The sequence below is a fragment of the Elgaria multicarinata genome, chromosome 4 (genome assembly GCF_023053635.1).
Source record: "Elgaria multicarinata webbii isolate HBS135686 ecotype San Diego chromosome 4, rElgMul1.1.pri, whole genome shotgun sequence".
NCBI lineage: Eukaryota > Metazoa > Chordata > Lepidosauria > Squamata > Anguidae > Elgaria > Elgaria multicarinata.
In genome coordinates, this window is record NC_086174.1 from 88,868,980 (window position 1) to 88,888,902 (window position 19,923).

Sequence of the window (19,923 nt, forward strand, 5' to 3'; positions counted from 1 at the left end):
GAGACCCAGTTTGGCTTGTTTCCAATGTTGCTCTTCCTGAAGGTGTTTATTTATTTATTTATTTATTTATTTATTTATTTATTTATTATTGCATTTATATCCCGCCTTTTTCCCCTCCAAGGAACTCAAGGCAGCGTACATAATTATCCTCCTCTCCATTTTATCCTCACAACAACCCTGTGAGGTGGGTTGGGTTGAGAGTTTGTGACTGGCCCAAAGACACCCAGTGGATTTCCATGGCCAAGAGGGGACTAGAACCCAGATCTCCCGATTCCCAGTCCAACACTTTAGCCACTACACCACACTGGCTCTCATATGATATGATCATGATATTCTGGAAAGAGATGGGAACAGACACCAAGGATGAGCAGCGAGCTTTGATCTGTGATGATTTAGTCCATCCTAGGCCAAGGTCAAGGTGAGGAAATATTTAGATTTCTCATGGATTTCAGAGATGCTAAATTGGCTCTGAAAAGTTTTATCACTAAGGGAGCCTATCATAGGGTGACTGCTGCTCTACGTCCTAGAACAGACACCCACCCCCCAACCTAGGGACCTCCAGTTGTTTTGGACTTTAACTCCCATCAGCCTAGGCCAGCATGGTTAATGACTAGGAATCTGGGAACTGTCATCTAAAACATCTGAAGGGTACACCAGGTTGGGGAAGGCTGGCTTGGAATGACACTTGTGAAATACCATAAGGTTTCATCTTTTCGCCAATCCTGTTTAACATGTACATAGTAACCGGTAGAAACAGCCTGATGATCTGGACAGTGTCTTCAGTATCTTTTTTTGAGAATGTGCTGCTCCAGTGAAATCCTGGAATCAGTGCATGTATGGTTCGTACTTAATTATAAATTCAATGCAATGGTGAACTCTGGTTATATTAGGTTTGACTTTGATCCTCATATTTCTTTCGTTTGGCTTCACAAGAAACTGCAAGGCTAAAGCTGTGATCTAAACTCAGATTATTCCCGACAAGACTCAGGAGTCCATGACTATGGCATCACAACATGGTATGTGTGTTTTTCTGAATTAAAACATCACATTTTAAAACATCTCTCTATATATGTACTTGTGGCTAACCAGCACAAAAACATAAATGCATAATACACATAACCACTGTATTTATATTTCTCTATCACATAAAGATATTTTGTATTTCTGTCCTACAAATCTAGCTTCCAGGTATTGAGATTTTCATGTTACAAATTTAGCATGTACTTGCAAAATGTGTTAGAACTTGCTCTCTCAGACTAGAGGCATTCAAGAGGCAGCTGGACAACCACCTGTCAGGTATGCTTTAAGGTAAATTCCTGCAATGAGCAGGGGGTTGGATTCGATGGCCTTGTAGGCCCCTTCCAACTCTACTATTCTATGATATGCTGCAATGTTCAGAACAAATGTTCTACGCATGAACTGGTATACAGAATATGAACATGCTTGTCCCTATTGAGCAGATGTAGCCAGACAGTACAAGACTGAGCCATACACATTTGGAAGGTATATCCCTAAGTATTTTCAAAAGCAAATTATCATTTAGGTTCTGTGGGCAGGAGTTTAATTGTCCAGAATATATTGCAATGAGGCTCTGTGCTGTAATTCCAATTAAACGCTGATGCAGAATGAACTATGTGAATCGCCACAGGGAACCTTAATCTGAATTGCATGATCCTCTAATGTGCTCTGTGCTAAAAAAAAAAAATCCAGCCAGAAGTTGTGTTAATGAACTGCTGATGACAGGCTTATTCACAAGATTTTGCAGATCCATGAAAAAGTGTTGCCGTGCCAACAGATGGAACCAAGGTTCAAAAGAATAACAGTGTAGTACAGATTCTTGTGGGGTGGCAGGGAGGGAAATACACACACACACACACACACACACACACGTCTTTTTTCAGAAAAGCCAAAGAATTCTTGTCCTCTCAGAAAACAGATTTATTCGACTTTTGAACAGAGAGAAATTGAGATGGGGGAGAGGAAGGACATGATTCACCAGTCAAATGCCCCTCTTCACTTTACAAAGGACCAGACACCAAATCGTCACAAGCCACTCATTGCAATGGGATTCTGGACTTTTATAACAAGACCCTAAAAGCCACAGAAGATAAGGCTGTAAAATTTCACTCCCACATTTTCTCATTCCCCATCATTACCAATTATTCTGAAAACAACACAAGGGTTGGCTTCATATCGCCCCTGCTTGGTTCTGAAAAGTGCCTCCTTGTGAATAGGCAGCCAATTAATCCATGCAATATTGTTACCTCACAGTTCCAGCTGCTAAAATATCACCTCATGCTGCATTATCAGCCAAGTGTTAACAAAGGGGGAGGGGAGACATCCGTGTGTGTGTGTGTGTGTGTGTGTGTGTGTGTGTGTGTGTGTGTGTGTCCTCAATGAAAAGTTTAAAAGGACCTGGTGCCTCAGAGAAATAAATAACTGTATGGAAAGAACATAAAACGAACTGCATAGTTTGTTTTACACAGATTCTACTGATAATCATAAACTCTGAACTCTTTTGTGGGGGGTTGTTTTTGTGGGGGTTAAGTAAAAAAAAAAAATTTTTTTTTTGCATGTTTCAAATCATGCAGAAAGAGGGAAGTTTTCCAATATTCTGACAACCAGTTCCTATCATTCTCTCTCTCCATTAGGGATGTATGGAGAGAGACCCAACCCCAGCCTTCCCTGGAGCCCTTCAGATGTGTTGGACTACAAATCCCATTACCCCACATAGCATGGCCAGCAGCCCTACCCAGACCATTCAATCAGCTTCATGTCATCTACAGCAAAGAGCAGATAAGCGCTGCCTCTTTCTGCATTTGAGACATGAAAAAGGTTGAGGAAGAACACTAAGGCACAAAAGTATCTGGACTTGGAGACAACCCTATAGTTTCCTCAGTCAATCTAGTAGGAGAAACAGTTCTACCAGAATCAACTTCAGGAAGGGGAAGGCCTGATGACAGGGAAGTTCATATTTTTCCAAGGACAAGTTGGTTCCACACTGTTTCTGAATCAGTTAAAAAAAAAAAAGTGCATGGAAACATGTATGCATTTGCATATGGATTTTTGCATGCAATTTCCCCTGAAGTGTACACATTTTTGTACACATTTTTTGATTGGAGAACTGCCGTTGCAAAATCTGGAGAACTGTATTCCAGTTCACATATTAGTTCAGAAAGTGTCAATTAGGTCAGTTCGTATTAAAATGTAAATCAAACAAATTTCTCTTCTCCTCCATACTGATGACATAATAGCTACACATACCCCTTAACAAACTGCTGTGACTCTTATATAGTGCGAGGTTGGCCTTACGAATCCATACATAGATTTCCCTTGTTCACTCAAAATGTTCATGCCTTAGAATGTTTCCCTTTTCCAATCCTTTGTGTGATCTTACTATAAAAGGTTTCACCATCCTTGGGCATCAGAGAAGAGCCGCAGGTCTGTGGCAGAGAACATGCTTAGCGTGCAGAGGGTTCCAGGTCCAATCCCACCTCCAACTAAAAGAATACCTGGTAACGGAGCTAGGAATTATAGTTGTCTTGTGAAGGGCTCTGCTGACAGTCACAACAGACATGTTGGCAATATCATGAGGCCATCATGAACCTCACTGAACTATTGTACAGGTTCAACGAAGTAAAGGAAAATTTGTCACAACCTTACATTTCTATCCCTCCTTTTCTTTCTTAATCCTTGCAGCATAATATCAAACATGCCTGAGCTGGATTGTAGATTACTGGAAGCACCTCTTCCATTGACAAATATACAGTCTAATGACCACTGATATAAATGGCTTGAACGATGCTTTCCTTCTGTCACCAGTTAATCTTGGCTTACAGGTTGCAATTAACTTGGGTGCTGGGGAGGCAATAATTAGGGTCTTGTTATTGGACACAAATGAGCCTATTTATCAGCATTAGAGCTGCAGCTATCTGCTTGCCATTGGAGAGCAATTTTGGAGATGAAATTCTTAAGGCCTGAAATATCTTTGTAGGCCTCTTGGCACTCAGTTGCTAAGGTCACACCTTTATGTGGAGCTCAGTGTGACCATTAGGAAGACCTGGAACAGGACCATATAACTAACGCGGAACACTTGGCAAACAACTTCACAGTAACTGGCTTGCAGATCTAATATCACTCCTTGAAGACCCAAGGTCCAAACAGGTACATTTCTGGACAGGATTGGTTGTATGGATAATCATTACTATAATACGTTCTACATGGGGCTGCCTTGAGAATGATCTGGAAACTCCAAGTAGTGCATAACTGGGCTGTTAGCATTCAGGCAGATGTGCCTATGTGGACATCAGTTCTGAAGGAGATATATTGGCTGTCTATGTGGCTATTTATTATTTTATTTATTTTATTTATTATTACGTTTCTATACCGCCCAATAGCCGAAGCTCTCTGGGCGGTTCACAAAAATTAAAATCATAGTAAGACAACCAACAGGTTAAAAGCACAAGACCTATTCAAGATGTTTAGTTTGTTTTGTTACCTTTAAAGCCCTAAATGGTTTGGGGCCCAAATATCTGAAGGAGCACCTCTTCCCAGATCATCTTGCCCATGCAATAATATCATCAGAAGAGTTCCTTCTTGGCATTCCATCTATAGAAAAAGTACATTATGTATATATCCAAAACCGGGCCTTCTCTGTAGTGATGCCAAGATTTTGGAATGCCTTTTGAGCAACTTAAGACCTATTGGAATCTATGGTTAAGTATAGGTAAGTCTAGATCCAAGCCAAATTTTTTACTCTCATTGTTATCTGAAGCAACTGAAATCAACACACTACCATGTTCTTTACTTCCAGAGGAATAAACAAAGGGAGTCCTAATACCACTAGCGTTTCTCTCCTTCCCCATTTTTAATACATAAGATACCTCTTGACAAGTGATTACTATCCGTAAACCACTTAAAAACAGGCTGTTTTTGAAATAATTAAATTTGGTTTTAAGTATCTGCATTGGTTTGTAGATGACGCTATTGGGCACACACACACAGGCATGCTATCTCCCTACAACAAGGCAGATGCCACTGTTCATCATCTGCAACACTTTTTGAAAGGTTGCAATAATCTTACAAACCCAACCATAGCCTACAGTTTCACAAAACCGCCTCCCTGTAGACAGTAGAAAAGCTGTAATCCAGGCCACGCTGGGGGTGAGGGAAGGCCATCATAGGCAATGTGAAAAGAAGAATCGCCGAAAGGGATTGATTACATCCAAGGAGTGAGGAGCATAAGGCAAGCTTTCCTGAGGAAGTGAGGAACATGGTTGCTAACTAAGGGGCAATCTCCTTCCTAGCCTTTTGCCACAGGGCTATAGAGTAGCTTGCCTGTCCCAATAATTAGTTAATTAAGTGTGTGAGCAGCTGAAAGCTTCCTTCACCCAAGGGCACAGATGTAGCTCCTGAGTAGATAAGCTCGAAAGATCAACCCCCTTCCCCCACTACCCTTTTGTCTTGATCCTGAGGGACTCACTGTGACATTTAAAAATCCATGGATTGTATTATCTCTGGGCAGTTCACTAAGGGTAAAAACCATTAAAAATACATTTTACAAAATAATATTTACATAAAAACATATAATGTACACACAGAGACAATATATATCTAAAAACATTTTGTTCAGATTAACTTCATCAATTAAAATTGTACGTCTTAGGGAAGACTGTGCACAAAATGGACGTATTAAAGAATAATGCACACAGTATCAGAATATACTGTGGGGTGTGGAGGGAACGAGGGAGAATTGTGTTCATTTAAAAAACTGTATACAAAAGTATTGGGAGAAACGGGCACAAAAATACATAACATTTTAATGCAAACTTTTAAAAACAAGACCCTGAAATTGGACAGAATGAAGTTAACTGTGGAAATCTGACAAATTTAATGAGAGAACTTGAGAGATTCACTTAAGAACATAAGAGGAGCCGTGCAGATCAGACCAAGGGTCTATCTAGTCCAATACTCTGTTCGCACAATAGCCAATCAGCTGACGATAAGAAAGCTACAAGCAGGACACAAGTGTAACAGCACCCCCCACCCATGTTCCTCATCAACTGGTGTATATGGGCTTACTGCTTGATACTGGAGGAAGCACATAGACATCAGGACTAGAGCCATTGATAGCCTTCTCTTCCGCACACTCTCTGTATGTATGCGTGTATGTATCTATATCTTTATCCACATCTATCTATAGTCGTCCTTGCCTACTCTCTCCTGTTGATTTACCCTAATCAACATTCGGATGTTGATTTTTAAGATTACTTGCTGATCTGAGCGAAAGGAGCACCTTACTAAGAGCCCCACTGTCTTTCTCCTGCCTGAGAGCAGCGGCAGCGGCGATAAGGACAGAGGCTTCAGCCATCTCAAAAGAGAGGGAATCACAAAGAGCTCCTCTGATCACTGCTGGCATCTGGTCTTCCCCTCATTAGCACATTAAAGCTTCTCTGTCCATTCTATCAGAGCCACTCTGTCCATTCTCCGGAGTTGTCTATGGAGCCATTTATGCATCTGCTCTTTGGAAACCACCCCAGTTCAAGAGGCACTAACTAACCCCTTTCCCAAAGCCAAAGTTACAATCTGTGTAAAAAAAAAAAATCTTCTGCATACAACAGGTACCCAGTAAGCACAGATCTTCCAAATGTCAAATTGAAGCAGCATATATTCACAGGCTTTTTCTTGCCAAATGACACCTCATGAGAAAGCCTTCTCTTCCCCCGCCCCCACCCGGCAATTCAGTACGTGAGCTTCTTCACGTGTTCAGAATGCAGTACAGTACAGAGGCTTTTGCACTGTTATAGGACTGTTCTGTGACGAAAAGTATTTCCACATCTGCTCAATAAAGTACATGCAAAGCATAAAAGTGTGTGCACATGAAGGGTGGGAGGAGGATATCAAAACTTTAAAGCATTTTATCTAGGACCAAAACTGCAAGTACATTTGAAAGCGCTTTAATGGCTCCCTCCAGTCCCATTAAAGTGCATTGCCAGTGTTCACAAATTATGTTTTTGCTTTTTCCCACTTTAAAAAGTCAACTCTCGCCACTCAGGCAAGGCTCCCTTCCACGTCCCTATCCCAGATGGTGGTCCATGCAGTCCCTTAATGTCCTTCTGGAATCCTTCTAGCAAGCTGTGCAATTTCTATATGCACTCAACGTGTTTTGGATTTCTGCTCTCCACCTCTTTCTCCCCCTACCCACTGATGGAGTCTTCCATGCTGGGAGATGTTGCAGCATATTTCCTTTTAAATGAGAAGAAACCTGTTGAATTAGATCAAAGCTCCATCTAGTCCAGGGGTGGGCCTGTAATCCACCAGACCTTGTTGGACTACAATTCCCATCATCACTTACTATTTCTCATGCTGGATGGATGATGGGAATTAGACTCCAACAACCTCTGGAGGACTACAGGTTTCCACATCTATCTAGTCCAACAACCTGTTCCCCAAACAGATATTTCTAGGAAGTCCATAAGCAGATATGAAGATAACAGTCTCCTCCTCTTGTTGCCCTCCAGCAATTGATATTCAGGGCTATACTGCCAAAGGTTCCATTTAATCATCCTAGTAATAGCCAGTGATAGCCCTCCCATTGGGGAGAGAGGAGCTTTTCAGATGTGGGTGCAGTCCGAGCAAGGCATGGAAGGAGAAAGGCATTGCTCTCAAGAAGCAAACACTACATTTAGAGTTAATTTCTGTCTTTAAACATTTTTATTTCAGTATGTTTGCATTACTGATCTAATTCTGCCCGATCACTGAGGTCATCAGAGGGCATGCTCCTGGTGGTTCCACATGGATCTGTGGCCCAACTGGAATCCACCAGAAGAAGAGCCTTTAGTGTAGTGGCCCCTTCTCTGTGGAACTCTCTGCCCCTGGAGGTCAGGCAGGCACCAACACTGGGCTGTTTCCATCACCTCCTGAAAACAACTTCCTCGAATGACTTCCTCGAATGACTTGCCACTGTTTTTCCCTTTCCTTTGTTTTTAAATTGAACCATTTTAATTTGCTTTTTTAATCTTCTTTCTTTTACTGTTCACCATTCTGGAATCTGTGTTAGATAATTGAGTGGTATATAAATATTGTAAATAATAATGCTTATTATTATTGAACTGTATGAGTGGATGGCAGTGTCCTGGCACTCAGCTTACATCTGTCATTAACTCTAGATAGCTGCTCCCTCCATAGAAGCAGCCATTCCTTTTCTCCAGTACTGATACCATCCACTCATGAACATACTGTGGTGAACACCAGAATTCATCCACAGTGCTTCAGAAAACATGACTTTTCAATCTTTCATGAGATCTTAGCACTTCCCCTGGGGGTCCTGAGAAGTGGCTGCTGTTGTTGTTTTCATTTCTATACCTCCCCATATCCGAAGTTCTTTGGGCAATTTACAATTCACAAAAATACAAAAAACAACAATAAAAATAGTCCAATGTTCTTAACATAGAAAAATTAAAACAATGTGAACACCTAAAAACAATTTAAATGAACAATGTTTTTTCCCCTGATAGACCTGTTCTAAAACAGCAGACATCGGTGCCTCATTATATACCATTAAATGCCTGGGAGTAGAGTGGTCTTTAGCTGGCACCAAAAAGCTGACAGTGTCACCACCAGGCAAGCCTCAGTGGGGAGCTCATTCCATAGTTGGAGGGAGGGCACCACTGAAAAGGCCCTCTCCCTTATGGCCACTTTCCCAGCCTCCCTTTGAGGTGGCACTCAGAGGAGGGCCCAGATGTTGATCATAGTATTTGGGTATGTTAAGGTCAGGAGAGACGTTCCATCAGTTATTGTGTTCCCGAGTCATGTAAATCTGTTTAGGATTGCCCTGTAACACCCTGAAACTTCAAATTAATCCCTAAGATCTGCTAACACATTATTAACAATATCAAAGCTACCTAAGTGTGCAAAAAGATTATGCTGAATTCCTATACCAATTCCTATTTGCACGGTGGGTTATCATGTTGTCTGAATCCAGTGCTTTTTCCACAGGGTTACTTGTTAACCATGCAATGTGGCTTATTTTTTATTATTATTATGATTATTATTTAAATTTATACACCGCCCCATAGCCGAAGCTCTCTGGGCGGTTTTCAAAAGTTAACACCATGAACAACCCAACGCTGTATGGGTTCTCAAAATGACATGTTCGAGAAAAGTAAACCACACTGCAAGGTTAACAAGCCACCCTGCAGAAACCATGCTGTGTTCAGGATTTCAAAATCCCAGTAGTTGTGTGTTGTGTGAATGCAGCCACAGACACACCAAACCTAGCCTCCACTACTATCAGTTATCTCTAGGGATGGAGGCAGCAAAACTATAAGGAAGTTCTCTGTTTGCTGGGAGACCAGGTCACTGACACTGTGGGCACAATAATTTTACACACCAGGGCACCTTATTAATCCTATATGGGAGAATTTAAGTACAAACATAATCTTTGACAATACCCTTTTTCTCCCAAAAGTGAAGGGGAGTTAATATAACGTAAAGGAGCCTTCAACTCCATACTTTCCCCAATGCCCTAATGCTACGTGAAATTAAATAGCTCTTTGTTCTATCTTTATACAAAATCCCATAGGAAGATACTTCTTTTGTTCTGCACAAGAAAGCTCAAGTGTTCAAGGTTAAGAACATTCATTCTGTAGGACTAGCAAAGACAAATACATTTGATCTTCAGGTTTCTTTTAATTAACAGATATGCCATAATTTATTCAGGTTGCTATTTGCTTCACTAATGATGCAACTCAGTTGATTGTGCTGACTTGGAGTAGTACAGCGTTTCCAAGAATGTACAATTCCGGTTCCATTTTTTTAAAAAATTACTAAATGTTTTATAGTTGGCCTTGCTGCAAAGTAGTCCATTTTTACATTGTTTTTTAAAACAACAACAACGTTGCATAGTTTGTTGGCTTCAAATATCAAGGACCCTAAAAAATGTGTGACATTTGTGAAGTGATATTTCTGGCATATAACACAAGGATTAATTAATTTGGCCCTACTGGGACTAATTATATGGTGACCCTTGAGTTCAGCAGAGATTCACTCATGAGATTCATGAGATTCATTCAAATAGTGGCTGCTTCTGTTATGACTCTGGTTTGCTCTGTATTAGAAGAGGCAGTGCCTTGCCCCTCTCTAGAATTTCAACAAGGACTTGTAAACTCTAAAACGTGAATGGAGTTGGAACTGATATTATGATGGTTTTCTGGTAACCATGATTAGCAAGACAGAGCCAGCCTCTGGAACAGCTGCCCTCAGCTTTTCCCTGCTAGCAAAGCACTCTATTAACCATATTTAATCAGCTTGTTGATACCATCATTAACCATAGTTAAGCCTAACCAGGCTGGAAGGCAGGCAGATGAACCTAGTTGCGGTGAGGGAGACACATTCATGTCATCTTACATTTCATCACCTTGGAGAATCTGCAGCTGCAATGACAGCTTCTGACCCTACAGAAGCCTGGACTGGGCACTTGTAGCCAGAAGCAGTACCTCTGTACTTTATCATCAAAGGGCATTATGTGTGTCCCCTTAGTATCACCACTTGGGTGGGGTGTGTGTGTGTATGAGACAGACAGACAGAGAGAGAGAGAGAGAGAGAGAGAGAGAGAGAGAGAGAGAGAGAGAGTTATTCTTCTGATAGTGGTTTTTAACATTCGGATATTTTCTCTGAGTTGTGTAGGGTTCTGAAGGGGTATCAGTAAAGTTAGCTCAGATTGGTGGTCAGAATAGATATGGGTCCATTTTAATTCAGAAATGTTGGATAATTTTCCTTCTATGTTGAATTCTAGAATTTTGGCAGATAATTCTTTGTAACATCTATTAGGCACACATCAGCCTGATGTGTATATAATGCTAACCCATGTTGTTGAATTCTGGTTTGTCATGAAGTATGAACACAACTGTGCTAACAAGCCATGGTTTGTTAACACAAACAACCTAGAAAAAGAATCCATGGTTTGTTGTTGCATTATGAACTTTGGGTTATGTAATCTATAACCTGGTTCAGATGACATGACATCCCGCTGTGGGTTCATTAACCCTTGGGCACCACAGTACATGCCATCCACTATTATTAATATGCAAACCCCAGCCAGGTGTTGCCATGACTTGTGGTGTTATCTGAACTCAGGCAGCAGCAGTTATTTGGGGTTAAATAACCCTCATGTAAACAACAGTCTGTTTTAAGCTTAGATAAGAGTTATTTAACTCTCAAATGACCCTTGCCACCAGGTTCAGAAGACATGACAAGTCCCAACAACCCCTGGCCAGAGCTTGCATATTCATAAGTGTACCACCACATACCAGAACCCCTCACAGATAAATTAACCCATGATGGGCTATTGTGTCATGAGAACCAGCCCCGGGCTACGGAGGTGGTAGACAAGAGTGGTAAGGATGCTTTTAGGATGCTTTTAGTATGTTTTTAAGGAAGTTTTAACAATATATACTATGTTTTTAATCAATATTTTATGTATTTTATACTTAATGTTGTTCCCCGCCTCGATCAGGATGGAGAGGCGGGTAAGAAATAAATTTATTATTTATTATTAGTAGTATTAGTATTACTATTAAAAAAAACAACTTTCAGCTGCTCTACATGCCAGTACTACAGTATCACGAAGGCATTTCAGATAAAGGAAGAAAGCAAGCTAAAGAGGAAGGAAACAAGCAACCGACAGATGTCCCATGGTTTGTTCGATAATCTGCCAGTCAAAAAATAGGTTCAGACAACATGCCACACCTCGTCATAGGTTAAATAACCCACAATAAGGCATGGCACCACTTGGGGGATTATTGTATCATCCAAACTGAGTGAGCATGGGTTATGTGAGGGTTAAACAACACTCACATAATCCTAAAGCAGATGAGATACAATCTCACCATGCATTAAACAACCTATGGTGGTCTGTCATGTTGTGCAAACAACTATAAGCCTGGGTATAGTAATGATATATAAGTGAGTAGGGCAACAAACTATGGATTAAATAAACCATGGTTACTGTTGTGTGTGAATCAGCCTCTGTTTATTAAGTAATTAAGAGTACAATAAACTATTTTCTGAACATAAGATAAATTTAGCAATTCTTAGAGAAAAAATAATCCTTTCTTAGTCTTTGCATGTGCAGTAATGAAGATAGTTATATTGACAGACTCCAATAAGTGTCCATATAGGCAGAAGGAGTTAGATATAGAAATCACCTGACAATCCTTTATTCTCGGAAAATAAATCTAGATAGGAACATTGTGAGTTTTCCCAAGCTATGTTGGAGGAATGCTGTTAGCAAATTCTCAGGAAGTCAAGAACAAACTTACCATACAAGCAAGTGTAGACAAGGGGAAGCAAGAAAATAATTTGGGCACACAGTTACCAGTCTAGCAGAAGCGCTAAATTTCAAGAAATTGAGAGAACAGCCCAGTCAATTTAGAAGGCTAATCCTCCAAAGAAAATATCCCTAGAATCCAATAACGCAAGAGAAATGTTGAAGTGTGATAAATTATCATGAGAAGAAACAAAACACCCATCAGAAATGTCATTCTAAATTAGAAGAGAACTGGTGGCTCCCCAAGTTGCCATGATGCAGCCTTCGTCAACCTGGGGTGCTCCAGATGTGTTGGACTGCATCTCCCAGAACGCCCCAGCCAGCTGGGGCATTCTGGGAGTTGTAGTCCAACACATCTGGAGCACCCCAGGTTGAAGAAGGCTGATGTTAAGGGGAGAATTCGCCACCACTACAGTTTCATTGCTGAAAGCAATTCGCTAGTATTCCATAACCTTGTTAAGAATTGTAAGGTCTATTAAAATTACAGGAAGACATTTACACCATAGTCAAGAAAATGGTCAATCGGAAATTTCATATTAGGAAGATTGTTTTTTTATATATATATTAGGAGTTTTACTTCAGATTGACAATGGAGGTAGTGCCAAAATAGGTTTTAGAAAATCCAGTTTAACAACATCTATCTGGTTTGAAAGAATGAATGTCTTTGTAGCATACAGCTCAATGGAATTTCTACACACACACACACACACACACACACACACACACACTGGAGTGCTTCACTGGGGGATCCGAATTCTAATTTATTCATATCAAAGAGCAGAACACCAAAGCTTTAAAAAGTATGTTTTCCAGAGGAGGATTTCTGGCCTCGCCTACCCCAACAGGATTTCTGTTACAACCTTCCAGATTTGACAAGGAAATCCTTCTGATACACATGAGAAAGAAAAGAAAACTAACATTACATATGAAATTTCTAACTTTGCTGATTAGAGCAAATTGATTACTGACTAGCCCAGGAATCCCCAAGATGGTGCCCATGAAGGAGTCCCCAATGCGGCACCAGCGTGCACCCACAAAACCTTTCACATATTTTTCCTGTTTTTAATATACATACATGGATTTATATATTCTTAGTAATGAATACATAGGAAATGCATACAACTTCCTAGCAATTATACATAGGCTTCAACAAAAATGGACCAAATATCTAAATAAGTATCCATTTGAAGTTCACGTCTATATGCCACCTGTTCAAATATTGAAAGTGTTGTAAGGGCTCCAATCCATTGCATCATAGGACACACATACCCCCCTCTCCTTCCATAATTGTAATACTAGTCTTTTGGCTGTCAAAAGGGCACAGAGAATCCATTTACACTGACCAATTCATAGAGTGTGGACATCAGTGAGTACTAAAGACTGTTCCAGTACAAAGTTTATCTGTATAATAACCTCCTCCCCAAAAGCAGCAACTACTGGATATTGCCAAAACATATGTTTAAAAAAAGCATTAGCTGCATTGCACCACCAGCAATTAGCCAAATTAGACAATCCCTCATCAAAGAGATGTTGCGGTATCCAGTAGACAAGAAACAAACTTTTTCGCTAAATAAGCCTAAGATCCATAAACATGACAGATAGAGAACAAAGTGATGATCCACTGATTAGGCATTTTTGGAGGTGCCCACAGCAGTTTCTCAAATTCCCAAATATGTCCACAGATTCAAAAAGGCTAGGGACACAAGACTAGCCCTTTCTAATGACTCTACTTGGATGCAGTAAACAGAAATATTACAAATCAGACAACAAAATCTTACAGTTTGGAGTGCTCTTGTTCTCAGTTCCAGTCAATCATGCCCTTCTCCGTGGTACTCCATTCCATTCTCCCTCATACCTTGTTCCCCCGCCCAACCAAGAGTCAACTAGCATTCCCTAGCCACTGAGCCACTGTTAGTCCTCATTGGGCTGCTTTGGGAGGGTCCTCCCTTTGGGGGGGTTTCCAAAGTATTTTTTCCTACTTCTGCAATTCTCACTTCTCCTGAATGTGCTGATATGTGGGTGGTGCCGATTTGGCTATATGAACAACAACATTCACACATGTTCATCAGAAACAGAGGGAACCAACTTAGAACTTCCAAGCTTGGAATAATAATCTGATATGCCTAACCAAGGGTTTTCTTACTGTAGGGTCTGAAAATATCTTCAAACAGGGCATTCAGATCCTGATGTACGGAAAACCCTGGCTAGCCTTTAGTTTGATTAAAGCTGGTGTCAATTAACTGCCTAATTACCATAAAGCAAAAGACAGGAGATTTACTGCAGGGATAGGAAGGGATGGCGGGGTGGGGGTGGGGGTGGGAGGAATATGCATCCTTCATCCTGGCTTCCTATTTACTAGTATGAGGAACTGCCAGGACCAGAACCAGGAACATCCCACCCCAATCCACCTTCTATAATATTCAATGCCATTCAAACTAGTGGACTTCAAACTCTAATCTGCCAAGAAAAAGAAATGCAATGTCTTGGACAGAATTCAGGACAACAGCTTCAAACGTGCACTTAAGCAAGAGTGCCTATGCTGGGGCAGATCAGATAGTAATTGGCTCTGAGCCCTTTACATCTATGACCAATTAAGTAAAATATGTTTTTCCTTTCTGACAGGTTTTCAAGATGTTCCCATAGAGAGGCCAGCAGTGTTACTTGATGAGTCATAGAAAATATCATCAGGATTGGTGGTCACAATATAATCAGTTCCAAATTCTGAAAACACTTGGGAAATTAAGGTGCACTTCTATAGTCTGTCACTTTTCAACTAGGAGATAAGCTTAATTAGGACCCTGCCTTGGAATCTCTATTCAATTTCATGACTGAGATCTGGAATACATGAAATATATTCATAAAAAAGAAAATACCTTTAAGAGTGTGGTTTGGCTATTGAGAACCCACTGCAAACTCATGGACAGCCCTCTACACCACATCCCCTTTCTCTTCCACCTTCTCATTTATGGTAACCGTAATTAGCCACAACATCCAAATCATGCAAACTATGGTTACCACTAGCCATAGCTCATTTACATACCAGAATTAAAAACCCACTTCAAAACTGTGATTTACAATTCAAAATTATGATTTACAATTGGAGGTAAGTGATGAGTACTGGCAACCATATGCACAACTTCGACATATGGCAACAACATCATTGCAGTCTTTACAAAACCTTCCCCAAATTGGTGCCCTTCAAATATTTTGAACTTCAATTCCCATCAGCCCCAACCAGCATAGGCAATAGTTAGAAATGCTGAGAGTTATAGCCAAAAATATCTAGAGGGCACCAGGTTGGAGATGGAGACTCTAGAATATAGTTGTTCCAGATGAGTGATGCAGAACTGGAAAAGTCTTTCAATAGTCCTTCAGAAGTTAGGCTACCCCAGCAATAAACCTGCTCCCACATGACAATGACTGGGTTTGTATGATCACCGCAAGCCACCATGGCTTATTTAAACCACAGTGGGCTCTGGTGTATGTCAGTTGCACTTTTGTATATTTAAGTCGTGGCAGGCAATCACCATGGTTTCTCGTGTCATGTGAACATGGTGAAGGTGGCTTATGTGAGGGTTGAACAAGCCTTTCATAACCCTAAAATAGCCCGTGAGCGATGCGGGGGGTCATTTAACTCTCACCAGGTTTGCACAGCATGATAACGGCCAATGGCACACGGCACAACCCACCACGGCCTCAATAAGCCACAGTGGGCTGCGGTGATCGTGCCAACTGGCTCAGTAACTGAGTTCGAACTTCAAGACAAGCCACCATGGGTTAATTAATCCTTGAGGCCACAGCAGTGTGTGCAGGCCACCATTTTGAATATCCAAGCCCCAGCAACGCTATGCAAAATATGCAAAATTATGGCTTGTGTGAAGAAAGTTGCTAAGGAGAGGTTTTTCTCCTTCTCTCATAATGCTAGAATCAGGGCTCGTTCCATGAAGCTTAATTATGGAACTCACTAACACAAGATATAGTGATGGCCACCAATCTGGATGGCTTTAAAAGGAGGTTGGATAAATTCCTGGAAGAGAAGGCTATCAATGGCTACTGGCCCTGATGGTTGTGTGTTATCTCTAGTACTCGAGACAGTAAGCCTGTGTGCACCAGTTGCTGAGGAACATGGGTGGGAGGGTGCTGTTGTACCATGTCCTGCTTTGTTGGTTGGCCACTGTGGGAACAGAGTGCTGGACTAGATGGACCCTTGGTCTGATCCAACATGGCACTTATGTTCTTATGTTCTTAATGGCGTCATGGACCTGCACATTTGAATTGAGCCATAATGGCCCCACTTACTTAGGATTAAGTAGCATGGCTTTAGGTCAAAAGGCATGGCCCCCAAACAAGTTTGAGTTCCAGCACTTCTCCTTATAAAAATTAAGCACTGACCAGTTTGTCTCTCTGTGTAAACTACTCAAACATTCAAGAAGCAGAAGTGCACTAGGAATATTGACAGATCTTTCTTCTTTAGATGTGAGAAACACAAGAGCTATTCTGCATTTCAGGTTTGGAGGATCTGTGGCCTGCCAGGTGTTGTTGTACTCCAACTCCCATTATCCCCAACCACTGGTCATGCTGGCTGGGGCTGATGGGAGTTGGAGATCAAAAAACATTTAAGGGGCCACAGCTTCTCCATTCTTGCCAGTTTATTAGATAGTTAAGAGTGTGAATAAATGCAGTAGTAGTAGATTCAGTTGATCTTCCCTGAAGAAATTTACATGGAAGCCAATAACCTACCCAGCCATTGTAGGAGGCTGATTTAAGAGATTATTCAAGAGCAGTTCATTATACCTGGAGAAAAGAAATTAGGGTCTTAGCATTTTAAAAAGGGATGCAATTTTGAAATAAACTGATTTTGAGCCACAGGATTCTCCTGCAAACTAAAGCAACTCATATATCTTGTAATTTTTTACACCTTCTTATTAGAGACCACCTGCAAAGGCAATCCAACATGCTTCACTTCTTACGTGAAGAACCCAGATCATCTCAACAATGAGGACTTTCCCTATCACCAGCAGGCAGGCTTGAGCTAATCCAAACCCGCTGAAAACCTCAGGGGGCATCAGGCTTTGTTTCCCCATGCAAATAAGGAACAGACTAATCATCACAGATGTATTTCTAAATCCTCCACATTTTGTACTCCTTACTCAAATAATACGAACTGGGGATGAGCCCCTTGGAGATTTCAACATTACAATTTCAAAGTACACAGTACAATGATTTCTCAGCACTAAAGATTTCCATAGGAAAAGATGCAAACTAGCCTAGATTATTCCAGATTGGCAGAGCAAAAGCAACAGGAGACGGAGTCCTGGATCTATACAAAGCATGATTTTTTTTTAAAAAAAAAGGGGGGGAGGGGGAAAGACCATTCTTAGAGAATTAGCAGCCGCCCTGGCAGGGTAACAAACATCCAGTGTTGGCTGGTGGCTTCAATGTCAGTGGGATGGTGAATCCGCTCCGGGTTTCAGTCAGAATCAGTGAAAATTCTAAAGAATCTATCCAGCACCTTGGATACCTCCTTTAGAGTTCTGACTGGTTCTGACTGAAACCAGGAGCGGATTCATCACCCCACTGACATTGGAGCCACCAGCCTCGAATGCAAACCCCATATTCCTCCAACTAAACACGGTCATTTTTCACAGCCAGTAACAAAATCAACACACTCTGCTCTGTGTAAAGGCTGCCAGTGCCTTCACTACTCCCCCTTCCTTCTCCTTAGGCTATGAAAGGACCGGTCCACTTGGGCGTATAAACTCCACAAATCGGTGACTCCCTGCTGCCCTGCTCTGGTAGGGTGCCTTCTCTCGCCTGCACCTTACAGGATGAATGAGCTCGCAGGGCGAGAAGGTGGAGGCAGCAGCTAGTTCTCTGAAGATGCCGATTACACAGTAGAAGCTTTTGCCTCTGCCGTCCTTTTACTTGGGTTAAGTGCTGGGAATGGAGCAATGCCAAAGAAGGACCAGAATGATGTTTTGGTCCTTCCCTTCCTTTCTCTTGAAGCTACAGTTCTCCCATTTTGGGGCAATGATCACCCACTGAGCATTTTTGTGTACCTGCTGTTACCAAGACAAGCTTCCATTTTGCCCCCTTTGCTAACTACCACCCAGCCCTAGAGCATGATTTTCGGAAGCCCCTCATTTATAAGTCCCCGCCACTCTCTATATGGAGAGGATGCCCCTTATTCAAACCGGCTCCATTGAACAAAATGGATGACCCTTTTCTTTTTGCCCTCCTTGCCCCATAGAAACTCTGGACAAAAGAACATCTCTAGAGGGCCAAAACAGATATTACTTTAAATCTGTATCTAGCAGTTATGTCTTTTCTTCTTCTTTCATTCATATTTTACTCTAGGGTAGGTGAAAGGGACCCAATCCAGAACGGGAGTAGGCGGCTTTTAAGATTAGGACCCGCTCCCTACGCCTACTCTGGAGTAAAACGGAAAACGAGATAGCTGCTAGATAGGCATTTAAAGTAACGCCTGCTTTTGGTCCACAGACAGGTACCTCTTTAGAGTGGGATGGGTCTGAGTGGCCAGGGCTTAAGCCCTGGAACCCGTTTTCAGTCAGGCTAGAGCTGAGCCTCACAACAAACAGAGCCACGCTGAACATGTGCAGAGTTCCCTTCTCTCACATAACGGCGAGTTTCGCCCCACCCGCCCATTCTGGCTGGGGTGAAGGGATTTTCAGCCAGAGGAGGTTTGTGTCTGATTTCTCCTCTATAGCTCCATCAATCCAGCCACCCTCCGGCGCTCTTCTCTTCCACACGAGGCACGACGGGCAAGTCGGGACCGGTCGGAGCGGGGGTGGGCGGGCGTGCTCACCTGTTAAACACTTTCCTGATCCTCTGGCGCACGCTGGAAGAAGAGGGGGCGGAGAGGCTGCTGCTCCTGCCGCCGCCGCCGCCGCCGCCCTCGGGCGGCAGGTTCTCGATGGTCGCCACGACATGGTTGGGCTGCTGCTGCTGCTGCTCCGGGGAGATCATCGCGGCGGGGCTGGGGATCAGAAGCGAGCAGCAGGGAGCATCGTGCGCCGCCCGGCCGCCGAGGCGAGGGTCCCGCGGGAGAGCCAGAGGGAGCGCCCGCGGGGGCGGCTGCCGGGGCTCGCGCGTGTCTCCTCGGGGCTCCAGCTCCAGCCGCCGCCGCACGCCTCAGTGCTGCTCTGCCATGGAGCGCGGGGCGGGGCGGGCTCTTCCTCCAGCTGCTGCTGCTGCTGCTGCTGCCGCCGGTGCGCAGCAGCAAGTGTCCGCAGGCGGGGGGCTGAACGACCGTCTGCCCGGCGAGTCCCGAGAAAAGCCGCTCCCTCGCGGAGGCTGCCTCGCTTTCCTTTTGTCTCCTCCGAGGCTGCCTCGCTCTCCTTTCTTCCTTCCCTCCCGCTACAGCGGCGCGCTCAGGTGCAGCGCTTGCTCCGAGCCGGCCGCACAGTCCGGGCGAGGGGGCTGCCTCTGCGCGCGCGCGCCTGGATCAGGCGGCCAGTCAACGCAAGAGTGCAGCACTGAGGGAGCCCAGCGCCAGCGCACACGCCCCCTCCCCGCGCGCCGCCAGCTCTAATTGCGCCCACCAGAGGGAGCGCGTGCAGCGTAAGAAGGGGCGT

At 42.8% G+C, this 19,923-nt stretch overlaps 1 protein-coding gene across 1 annotated transcript in view; it reads right to left on the reverse strand.

Annotated features, from left to right (window-relative positions):
* SLC35F1 (solute carrier family 35 member F1) overlaps window positions 1-19,315 on the reverse strand; it is a 249,007-nt gene extending 229,692 nt beyond the window's left edge. The window contains exon 1 of the mRNA XM_063124731.1: window positions 19,155-19,315. Coding sequence (XP_062980801.1) covers window positions 19,155-19,315 — 161 coding nt within the window. The remainder of the gene's footprint in view (window positions 1-19,154) is intronic.
* Window positions 19,316-19,923: the final 608 nt, after the last annotated feature.